This window comes from Mandrillus leucophaeus, unplaced genomic scaffold (genome assembly GCF_000951045.1).
Source record: "Mandrillus leucophaeus isolate KB7577 unplaced genomic scaffold, Mleu.le_1.0 Scaffold100, whole genome shotgun sequence".
Lineage (NCBI taxonomy): Eukaryota > Metazoa > Chordata > Mammalia > Primates > Cercopithecidae > Mandrillus > Mandrillus leucophaeus.
Window position 1 is genome coordinate 2905656 of NW_012098099.1, and position 12313 is coordinate 2917968.

General features: G+C 42.7%; 1 protein-coding gene across 4 annotated transcripts in view; it reads left to right on the forward strand.

Moving 5' to 3' along the window:
- Positions 1–12313, forward strand: part of ELMO1 (engulfment and cell motility 1) — a 597137-nt gene that overhangs the window by 115458 nt on the left and 469366 nt on the right. For all 4 annotated transcript variants that reach the window (XM_011972891.1, XM_011972881.1, XM_011972876.1 and 1 more), the window contains one exon: positions 5384–5534. In XM_011972891.1, the coding sequence (XP_011828281.1) occupies positions 5457–5534 (78 nt within the window). In that variant the 5' untranslated portion in view covers positions 5384–5456. The remainder of the gene's footprint in view (positions 1–5383; positions 5535–12313) is intronic.

The following is a 12313-nucleotide window of genomic DNA, read 5'->3' on the forward strand; positions in this document are numbered from 1 at the left end:
TATTTTTGGAATGGAATAAAGTCAAGCCAGCAGGCAAGCGGGAACAGTATAGCATTCTCCGCCCATTCTTTACCTACCTCCTGGGATTTGATAGTGACTTTGGAAGGCATAATGATTAGAATGTCTAGCCACCTGCCTAGACTTCCCTTTTGTTTCTCCCTTTAATGGTTCTTAAATTTTAGTTTGTATAAGCATTATTATACCTGGCTGTCTACACAACTTCTTGTAACTTTTATTTTACTGGGCAATTTAAGTAATACTAGGTTATCTACTTTGGTAATTTTGACAACACTAGGCTCAGTTGTACTGCTGGTAGCTCTAATGAGATGTTCATTGAGGAGGGGATGCATTCATACAATACCCATGTATTAAAATGCCTGCCTACTGCGGCCCTGAATCTGTAACTGTGAATGCGATGTGGACCTTGCCCTTAGAGTACTCCAGATGTAGTGGGCAGAAGTTGACAAAGGGAGTCCGGTAACCCCAGAGTTGTGCTGGGGGAAACATAGGACACCAGGATGCTCACTTTGTTGGCTGAAGATTTTAGAATGTATTTCCTTCTCAGTTATGTCTCACGAAGAGTTGGGCTTGTGTGTTGATCTTTCCTGGAGAGCCCGATGAGACCGTGTGCCTTGTGTCCATTTCAAGGATGGGGTGTGTTGCCCTGATCGTCGGTAATCCGCCTAGAGGATTTGCTAGCTTGCCACCTGTATTAGTCTGTTTGCATCCTGCTAATAAAGACATACCAGAGACTGGGTAATTTATAAAGAAAGGGGTTTAATGGACTCACAGTTTCATGTGGATGAAGGGGCGTCACAACCATGGCAGAAGGCTCTTACATGGTAGCAGACAAGAGAGAATGAGAACCAAGCGAGAGGGTGTTCACCTTGTAAAACCATTAGATCTCATGAGACTTATTCACTACCATAAGAACAGTATGGGGGAAACTTCCCCTGTAATTTAGTTACTTCCCACTGGGTCCCTTCTACGACGCGTGAACATTTGTTGAGACTGAGAGGAAGGGCCTGTTGACCTCTAGAGGGCAGAGGCCAGGGATGCTGCCAGCCATCTTGCAATGCTCAGGGCAGCTCCTACAGCAAGGAAGTATGGCCCCAGCTGCTAATTGTGCCAGGAATGAGAAAGCCCAGGCTAGAAGAAGCTTTCTTCCCTAAATTTCATCAGAAGTAACACTGATTATATATAGAAGCCTTAGGTGCTGTTTCCTAGTGAAGATATAAATTTAAGAGGATAAGGTCTGCACTTCTGATGATAAAATGTGAACTAGATCATCCATTTTGCAGTTGTGCGCCTGGCTGTACCCCAGAGTAGCCTTGCTGTGTCCCCCTCCCTTTCCCTTGTGGTTTGTTAATGTTGGGGAAAACTGGTGAGGTCTAATTGGGCTTGGTTAAGTGAATTCCCAAGCGGAAGCCTCCTTGCTCCTTTGCTTTCTCAATGGTTGCTTTGTGTACAGCTCCCCTCTGACTCTCCACTGGAGTCAACGTTATTGTATTCTCACCTGTTCAACAGGTTTTTCCTGAACGGCCTTTGAGAAATAAATACTAGTTAAAAGGGTAGAAAAACAAGCGTGGCCTTGGATTCCTAAAAGGTTAGATGACTTCTTTTGCTGTAATTCTGGATGATTTTATGTACAGGTGGGGGCAAGGTGCTTAAAATGCATTCTTATTTTTATTATTTACTGTCTTAACCCCCAAGATGGTGTATGCTTTCTTTTGAATAGTGTTACCTAAAATTCACAGAGTCTCTCTGCACATTAGAGCCTGCTTTCTTAATTCTTATTCTAGGGTATGTAATTGAACTTGGATCTCGAATTGAAGTAATGTAGCACAGATATAATGCATTGTTCTTAGAGCTCTCAAGTATTCAAAGAGCATACAGACTATGGAGAGGAAGTTGGGAGTACAGATTGTTTGCTTGCATTTGCACATAGCAGACACTATAATTACTTAACAAGTCCCTATTGTTGAATATTCAATTGTTTTCAAGTTTCGAGAATTACAAACAAAACAGAAATTGGCATTGCTGTGGTTAATAATTATTTCTTGAGGATAACATTCTAGAAAATTGAAATTACTCAAAGAGGATGCAAAATTTTAAGGCTTTTCGTATAGTTTGCCAAAGGCCCTCTAGAAAGCTGTGCTGATTTACACTCTGAATAGGCGTGCAGGGACACACAGCTTTCTTCTTTAGAAGTCACAAACCAAGAGGTATGGTGGAAGTTGTCCAGGGGGTCAGGAGTATGGAAAACTGAACCTACCAAGGATAACCCCACCGTTCTCTGAACACATTCTCTTCCTATTCTTGCCCTTCACTTCAGCAAGTACCCTGTTTCAGGAACATAACAGGGCATGCTCCTCCCTTGGGGCCTTTGCTCTTGCTGTTGTTTTGGCCTAGAAACTGATTTCTCCAGATGTCCACAGGTCTCCCATCCTCACCTCTCTGATGTCTTTTTTTTTTTTTTTTTTTTTGAGACAGAGTCTCGGTCTGTTGCCCAAGCTCGTGTGCAGTGGTGCGATCTCGCCCCCCTGCAACCTCTGCCTTCCGGGTTCAAATGATTCTCTTGCCACAGTCTCCCGAGTAGCTGGGATTACAAGCACCACCACGCCTGGCTAATTTTTGTATTTTTTAGTAGAGATGAGGTTTCACCATGTTGGCCAGGCTGGTCTTGAACTCCTGACCACAAGTGATCCACCCACCTCAGTCTCTCAAAGTGCTGAGATTACAGGCGTCAATCACCACATCTGGCCTCAGATGTCTTTACTCAGATGCTGCCTTCTCGGTGAAACTTTCCCTGATTTTCCTGTTTAAAATTGTATTCCTGCCCCTCCCACACTGGTAGAGGCACAGGCTTCAGTTTCCTTCCCTGCTTGATTTTTCTTCATATCCTTTGTTGCTAACTCCCAGATTTGCTGCTCTATATCCCCAGCACGGGGAATAGACCTGGCACTGAGCAGAGGCTCAATAATTATTTGTTGAATGAGTGACTAAACCAGTGCTTTGTAGATTTGCTCTTGCTGGTTACCACTGATTAGCTTCTCAGCAGGCTTCCCTAATCGTCTTTGGTCAAAGGAGTAGCGGTTTTGTTTTGGTTCATTTCCTTTACTTGTCAGCTGCACTGAAGTTAGTTATTTATATAACTGCTGGTGGTGGTGAGAATTCCATTAACTGTGCTATCTCTGTTGTCTCAGTAATGTCCAGCTACTGCTGAGATCTGGGATAGTAACTGACAAGGCTTACTCTGGTCTGATAAAGGACCAAATGCACATGTTTAAGATCTTCATTACAGATACAAATTTCTCAAAAAAGACAAAACCCGATAGAAAAGGGGCAAAGGTTTGGACTGTTCACAAAAAGGGAGCGTGTGTCTTTTCCTCTTTATGTTCAACCTCACAATAAGAGAAATAGAATTTAAAAATAGATTAAGATTTTATTTTTCAACCTGTCAGGTTTGCAAAAATTCATTCTGTTAGTGAGGCTGGGTATAAATAGGCCACATCATACAAGTCCAATGGAGAGAAATTTGGAAATGGCTATCAATATTAACTGCATCTGTGCTTTGACCCAGCAGTTTTACTTCTGTGAATCTATTGTAAGGATGTACCTGCATATGTGCAAAATTAGTTAGACATAAGTTTATGGATCATAGTTTGGTTTATGATAAGTAAACTTAAGAAATCACCCAGTGGTCCACAGCAGGGGACTGGTTCATCAAATAGGACACATCCGCACAATGAACTACTATGTAACTGTAAAAAGAATCAGGATGCTCTCTTTGTACTAACATAGAAGGATTTAGAAAATATACTGAAAGAAACAAAAAGAATGCTCCCTTTTGGCCAGGCACGATGGCTCACACCTGCAATCTTAGCACTTTGGGAGGCTGAGGAGGGCGGATCACCTGAGGTCAGTAGTTTGAGATCAGCCTGGCCAACATGGTGAAATGCTGTCTCTACTAAAAATACAAAAATCAGCCATGTGTGGTGGTGTGCGCCTGTAATCCCAGCTACTTGGGAGACTGAGACGGGAGAATCACTTGAATCTGGGAGCTGGAGGTTGTCTTGAGTCAAGATCATGTCCCTGTACTCCAGCCTGGGCAACAGAGGGAGACTGTCTCAAAAAAAAAAAAAAAAATGCTGCCTTTTATATAAAGAAAGTGGAAATGCAATAATGTATTTTTGTATTTGCCTTCTATACTTGAAGAAATTCTGGAGGGATACCTAATCACTTGGATAACTGGAAGGATAAGGAGTGAAAGCAGATATTGGGCCGGCGAGTGACATTGGGAGAAGAGACTCTACACTGTACATCTTTGTACACACAAACACACAAGTTTGTATCACATGATTGTTAACAAAAAAACTAATTTTAAAAAGAAATGGGGCCAGGCCAGGTGGCTCACACCTGTAATCCCAGCACTTTGGGAGGCCGAGGTGGGCAGATCACCTAGAGTTCAAGACCAACCTGGCCAACATGGCGAAACCCTGTCTCTACTAAACATACAAAAATTAGCCAGGCATGGTGGTGGGCCCCTGTTATCTTAGCTACTCGGGAGGCTGAGGCAGGAGAATTGCTTGAATTTTGCAGTGGGCCAAAATTGTGCCACTGGGCAACAGAACCAGACTCTGTCTCAAAAAAAAAAAAAAAAGAAAGAAATGGGCTAGCCTGGGAAGAGGCCGCAGAGGATAATGGTTGCCTCCTTTGTGTAAGAAGCACGATTCATTCAAGTGAGAATTCAGTGTCTGTTCTGAATACCATCCAATCCACAGCTGTACATTTTTCTGCCCCGCCCCCCCCGCCGAAGGTGCATTGTGGGAACTGACCTTGTGGGGGGAGTATGAGTGTGCATGTGTGTGAGCTCTCAGGGTGTTTCTCCTTCATGATATCCTGGTTGCTATAGTGCGGAGATCTATTTGTGACACGCAGAAAACACTTTAAAGAAACACTGCTTCCTGACCATGACTTCCTGGGCAATCTGTCCTTCCGGAGACTGTTGAGCGCCAGACGTTTACATGCATGTCTGGACAGAGAGTGAGCCTGGCTCATTCAGACCCTGGGCACCATTCGGAGCAGAACTCAGTGGTAAGGAATAGCTTTCTTTCCACAGAAGATTCACACAAGCCGTGCCCCACAGGGCAGCGTCTCCTGGCGGCTTTGACTCAAGGGCGTTGGCACGGGTACCCCCATCTTTCTTCTTTCCTCAGGAGCCCGTCTTACCGTTGGCTGTGCCCCTCACCTCCAGCACCCAGGCACCAAGGGGAGCCGTTTTTCATATCAAACCACCATGAAAACAGGAAGTGATGAAGCAAAATTCACCCTGCATCGGCACTGAGTGACTTCTCTTTCTTTTTCTGTCATTCCTCATTAGGTATAGACACGTGTGGCCGTTTACACTGTAGGATCCCCAGTCCCACTGGCTTTGAACATTTTGGGGGCTTACAATGCCGCCACCCGCGGACATCGTCAAGGTGGCCATAGAATGGCCGGGCGCCTACCCCAAACTCATGGAAATTGATCAGGTTAGTAACGTGACAGCCTTGGGTGTTTATTTTCAGTTTCCTTTCTATATGGGAATTTTCATAGACTTTGGATAGTTCGCTCTTCTCCCTTTCTTCCTCTAGCTGTGTTGAAAAATCTGTGCAGTAATAGTTGCAATGTAGCTTGATCTCTGTAGCACATATAATAGTGATGGATGGAGTTTTTATACTCTTCCAGCATCCACTTGGATTGTGTCAATGCAGGATTTGTGTCTGAAGCTGGGAAGGAGGTGGGAGGGACAAGTGGATCGGGCCCTGGGCAGTTGACACAGTGGAGGCTGCCCCATCCCTGCCTTGCCATGACACATGAATATGTGCAGATTGTTGGAACACAGGCAAGACAAAACTTAATTTTTAAAATCACTTTTTTCTTCATTTTTTGCAGAAGCAGCGAAATGCACTGATACTTTGTTACATTAATAGTTTCATAATGAAATTAGTATAGAGGGGTTCAGTCTTGGATTTCAGCCAATTGTAATTTTTATTTTTAGTGTGAAATTCACTATGTGTCTAGCATATTGTCTGCCATGAAGTAAATACTCAACAAATGTTTATTGAATTAAAAAATATCAAGAAGACTTATAAAAGTGGTTTGACCCATAAAGACATCCTTTAACTTGAGTCTTGAGAATTGTATGGTGTGATTCTCATGCACTATTTGATTATAGGTTATCTCGGAATGGTTCATTTTGTCCTCACTTTACTGTAGTCATTCAAGAGCAAATGATTTAAGAAATAAAAGGTTGGGACCTAATATATACTTACGGGTTTTATAATGTATATAATACAGGGTTCTAGATGACTTTCTACATTTTCAAAATTATAATACCATGGCAACTCCAATCTTTATGTTGTCTATGCTATTTTACGATTATGATTTACAATTTTTTTCCTGATCAGATTTTATTATCTGGTGGCAGATCAATGCAAGAGTTATATGGAATTGTGTGAATCCAAAGGAATCATTAAAATGAATTATATGGGTCAGATCAGAATTAATTGAACTTAAATGTAAGAAAGGATAAATTTTTGGGATTTTTGTCAAAAAAGCTGTCATCAGACCACACATCATTGTCATTTTAACTGCTGTCTGAGGTAGTTTTCTAGTGACTCAAGAAGCAACCTATACAAATAGAGAAGAGTAGAGATGCCTAATAGTTTCGGATACTTTTGAGTCAGGCAACAGATGCTTATCTGCTTTCATGTGTGGTTTGAGATGCTAGTTAAAATTTACCTTAAGAAAATGTTTGGAGATACTTGGTGCAGACTAAATGTAGTTTGGATTAGGTTTGGCCACAGCCTGAGAGACCGATGGCTTCAATGAGATAGAAGTTGGTCTCAGGCCGGGCGCGGTGGCTCAAGCCTGTAATCCCAGCACTTTGGGAGGCCGAGACGGGCGGATCACGAGGTCGGGAGATCCGGAGCTTGCAGTGAGCCGAGATCTGGCCACTGCACTCCAGCCTGGGCGACAGAGCCAGACTCCGTCTCAAAAAAAAAAAAAAAAAAAAAAAAAAAAAGTTGGTCTCACATACGTGTAGAGGTCCTGAATGCCCTGCAGTGGCATGCACTCGGGCCCTCTGTCTTGTTGCATTGCCCTTCTCAGTCTGCGGGGCTTTGGATCACATGCTTGGGCATCACCTGAAAGAACATTAGAAATGCAGAATCTCTGGTCTTATTCCAGACCTCCTGACCGAGTCTGCATTTTAACAAGATCCCCAGGGTATCCCTGTGTGTAGTTCAATCTGAGACTTGCTGAGCTAGATACCTGGTGCCCAAGCCCGGGTACTCATCAGAACTACCCAGGCACTTACTCGAAATAACTGTTTCCAGTGGTCCCATCTCAAGAGACTCTAATTTAGTGGTTCTGGTAAACTATTTAATTTTGATTCTGCCATGGTCAGTGCAGTTTGAAAACCTCTGCTTTAAGACAGCAGCTCTTAATAGACAGTCCTCCTTACCTGTGAGGTTTATCTGTTTATTTTGGAATAATTTTAGATTGACAGAAAGCTACAAAGATTGTGTATGCTTACATATATACCCTTTTTCCAGTTTCCCCTCAGGTTAACATCTTAATCTTGTTACGTTAGTCAAAACTAAGAAATTGACGTTGGTACATTACATTAACATAACTACCAACTTTATTTGGATTTCTTCAGATTTTCCACTAATGTCCTTATTCTGTTTGAGGATCTAATCCAGGGATACCAATTGTCATGTTTCCTCAGTCTCCTTCCATTTTGGACAATTTCTCAGTCTTTCCTTGTTTTTCATGGCCTGATAACTTTGACAAGTACTTGTATGTTGATACAATTTTAAACACACAAAAATTGCAAGGATAGTACAAAGAACTCTGTACCTACTTTTCCAGAACCATCTGATGGAGCCTTGGAAGCACCATCCCCCTTCACCCCTGAACACTCAGTGTGTATGTCTTAATATCGTAACCATTCTCTTACATAATAATCACAGTACATTTCTAAAACCAGAAATAAATTGAATAGTGGTATAATGCTATCGTCAAATTCACAGTTTGTAATCCATATTCAAATTCCATCAGTTGTCCCAATAAGGTCCTCTATAGGGCCTTATTTTCTCTGTGGTGTAATATCCCATCCAGGATCATGTAGTATGTTTATTGTCAGATCTCTTTGATCTCCATTGATCTCTAGAAATTTCTCAGTCTTTACCTTTTGTGACCTTGACGTTTTTGTAGAGTACAGGACAGCTCTTTTAGAAAAAGTCTTCAGTTTGGGGTTCTCTTACATATCCTACTGATCAGATTCGAGTTTTGTATTTTTGGCAGAAATGTAGAGAAATGATGTGTCCTTTTTGGCTCATCATATCAAGAGGTACATGATGTTGCATTATCTGATTCTTGGTGATTATTCTGATTTTACAGATGACAAGTGTAAACAATTGCTTAAATTGTAGGCCTCCTGTTAATCACATATGGAAACCTAGACAGACAGTTAGGAACCCAGACTCTTGCCCTGCAGTTGCCGGAATTACAGTGAGACTTATGGAAGTGTTGCTGTCAGATGTTTCTTGATTGAGTCAGAAGTTGGCATGAGAATTAGAAGTATGTTTTCACATGCAATGAAGAGTGGAAGAAATGACCATTACTTGGGTTTTCTCCTTACCTTCTACCTTGTTCAGTAAAGATCACATAACCTGCCTCTCTCTCTCTCATAGCATGTTAGCTTCATTTAGAAAGCTCTTTGCTTCTTTTTAGCCTGGATAGCTGCTATTTCACTAAAAACCATTTCCAAAAGTTGGGTTAAGCACTGCTGCTCTATTGTCTCCCAAAAGTTTGGGTGCCCCTCCACTTACCACATTGTGTTGTGCTTGTCTATCAACTGAACCCAGTGGTCCTCAACCTTGAGTGTGTACAAGAAGCATCCAGTGAACTTATACAATATGCATATACCACCTTGTGCAAAATGCAGCCCCAGCCGCAGAGATTGTGATTCTGTTGGCCAGGGACAGGGCCTTTCTTCTGCATCTGTGATAAGCACCAGATGAATCTAATCCAAGGGCTTCCACAGTTTGAGAAGCAGTCATTAGACTGGGAACTGCCTGTCTTTGACTATGGTTTCTCCTTGCCTGGTGAACAGTCCTTAAAATGAAAAGATACTTCATGAATGAATCACTAGGAGGAGGCGCTTCCTGAGTAGTGATTATCTTATCAGGTACTCAGTTCTGCTCAGCCACCCTCCATCAGTGCCTGGAGTTGTCAGAGGGACGTCTGCCCATGATGGACTTGTTTCTCTTCTTTCTAAATATTTAGGAGAAAATTCTGTGTTTCCACTCAGCAGGAAAACCCCCCAGGAGCTTCTTACACATGGACTTTGCTGTATCACGGGAAGGTCTCAAAAGAATTACCAGCTCACTGGTTCCTGACTCCTGCTCTTGCCTTCACAATGTATTGTTGAATTTCAAGCTTGGGGGGCCACTTGAGGCTGAGGATCTTTGTTGTCTGGATACATCAAGGCTCCTGCATCCACTGTTCTTGTTAACTTATTATGTCCTGAATAATGTATGTGTTTCTCGGTCAAGAGTCTGGAATCCCAAACACTTCGATAAGCAGCGTCTAGTAAGAGGCAGTGTGGCAAAAGGGGCAAGTATAGGCTCCAAGGACATTTAAACCTGGATGCGAGCACTTGTTTTAGTTCCTTCAGCTGTTATAACAAAGTACCTTAAACTGGGCAATTTACGAACAACAGAAATTTATTGCTCACAGTTCTGGAGGCTGGGAAGTCAAGATGAAGGCACAGTGGATGTGGTGTGTGATGAGGGCTTGTTCCTCATAGATGGTGCCTTTGTATGTTTCCCCATAGGCAGAAGGGGCGAACAGGCTCTGTCAAGCATGTTTTTATACCACTACCATAGGGGCTAGGTTTCAAACAGGTGAATTTTGGGGAGACACAAACATTCAGACCATAGCAGTCCTGGAGCCCTGCTTTCTGTGAAAGTCTCAGCCTTGTTGAGCCTTAGTCTTTTTGGGATATTAATTTGCTACTGTGATGGTCCTTGTGAAGATTAAAGAAAACATGTGAAAAGAATGTAGCATATTGCATAGTTTAGAGTGATTCCTTAATAAAGGCAGCCATTATTGCTGTTAGTTTAAGCAAATTCTCATTAGATTAGAAAATTAGGTACTCTGGTTTTCCTTTTCACCTGCAGTTCCATTTAAACAGTTGCCCTCTGTTCTCATTCTTTCTCTGACTAACTTTTTACATGTTTAGAAAGGAGACAAAATTAAAAGATAAGTGGGAGGCATCCTCTGATAACAAAGAGGTGTCCTGACTGGACACATAGCCAGTTTGTGCTATGGAATACTCACTGGCTCCCTAGTACTTTGTGATTCTTTTTTTCATCTTGGCCGCTCACCATTTCTGAGCAGCAGCTTTTCTGTTCCCTGCATAAAGTCTTCAAGCCTCCAGTATTTCCTGTCCCTGCCCTGCCCCCTCAGGCCTTGCTTTTCAAGGAAGACACAGACCAGAAAGCTACCACTTCTGTCTTTGCCTTAGAACTTGTCTGCCTGCATATTTGCATGGCACCACAGACTACCTGATGCCTTTGTCTCATGCCTTCCTGTTTTGTTTTGCTGCTTCTACTGCCAGCAGAGGAGGGAAGAGGTAGTCCCAATTTGTTTCCAGTGCTTTCAGCTTATCCCAGTCCCCAATGCTGCACATAGATTTTAGCCCATCCTTTCCAACTTACCTGGGCTTTGTCCCATCCATATTCTCTTCTCTTGTTCTTTTCTTCTTCTCTGCCTTCAACAGTGAACTCTTCTGTTCTTACCTTGGAAAATCCTCCCCTTGACCTAGTAACTCTCTTTTGGTAGTATTTTATTCTGTTTTTCCATTCCAAGCTTATTTAAATGTTTCCAGTATATGCCATCAATGTTGTTCCATGCTTATTTTAATCTTTGCACGAACAACAGTTTACCTCTTTACAGGGCTCCCCTTTTTGGTGGCACCTCTGCCTTGGTTGTCCTCACCCTCTCGGTTACACTCAGCAAAGTTGCTCATTCTCATCTTCTTGAAACTCTCCCTCCCATCCTCTAGCTTCAGTGCCTGAGATTCTTCCTCCTTGTTTGATTCATCTGGGATTGTTTCCTTCCTGGTTCCTCTTCTTTCTAGATCAGTTCCAGCCTCAGTGCGAAGCCCTCTGGTCTGTGTGTTCACTGTCGACACTTTTTGTCTTAGAGTCCATGTTCACTCATGATGTTAAAGTTTCACCTCTGCCTACATACATAACAGCAGTTCCCGTCACCAGCGTGGCCTGCCAGCTAATCACTAGTTTCATTTCTTTGTTGGGTGGATATATGATTCCCCTGTCTAACTTCTAACTTCAGTTGTCTACAGAACAGACAAATGGTTAGTGAAACTGCCCATGTGTTAACCTGAAGAAAGAGGTCTCACAGGTGTTACCAACTTTTGGAGGTTATATCATGTAGAGAAGGGACCGTTAGATATGTTCTTTTTTTTATTTTTTTTCCTTGACGCAGGTTCTCACTGTGTCACCCAGGCTGGAGTACAATAGTTCAATCAAAGCTCACTGCAACCTCTAATTCTGGGCTCAAGAGATCCTCCTGCCTCAGCCTCTTGAGTAGCTGGGATTACAGGTGTGCACCAACATGACTGGCTAATCTTTGTATTTTTAGTAGTGATAGGGTTTTGCCATATTGCCCAGGCTGGTCTCGAACTCCTGGACTTAAACGATCCTCCCACCTCAGCCTCCCAAAGTGCTGGGATTACAGTCCATTAGCCACCACACCCTGCCTAGATGTGTTCTTCATGGCCCAAGTGTAGGAACTCCATCCTATTTGTACTAGGAGAGAGATTCCACTTTTGCTCAAGAAAAGCCAGCACGGGCCATCTCAGCAGGTGAGGGGATCCATCATCTCTACTAAGTGTGCATCAGAAAAATGCTTGGAGAAGAGGTTGTGAGCATATTCAGACCCAAAAAAGGCAATGGGAAGAGATACATAGTTTTCAACCTTAGTTCTGCTTCTCAAATGGCTTGGGGCAGAGGGGTGGCTGCCGAGGGCTTCTGGGCACTCCTCACTCACTCCTGCTGCAGTACCTTTGTATTGTCTCATTTTCATTTGTGGATGATTTGGGGAAAGATTTTGTTTGAAAGAAGTTTATCAGTTTTAAAAAATAGACATGGATGATTCTTGAGCTTTCTGGTGTTCTGAGACTTTAGTCAGATTCTTTAGGGTGACTTTGTATCCTTCCATATATTTCGTAAGC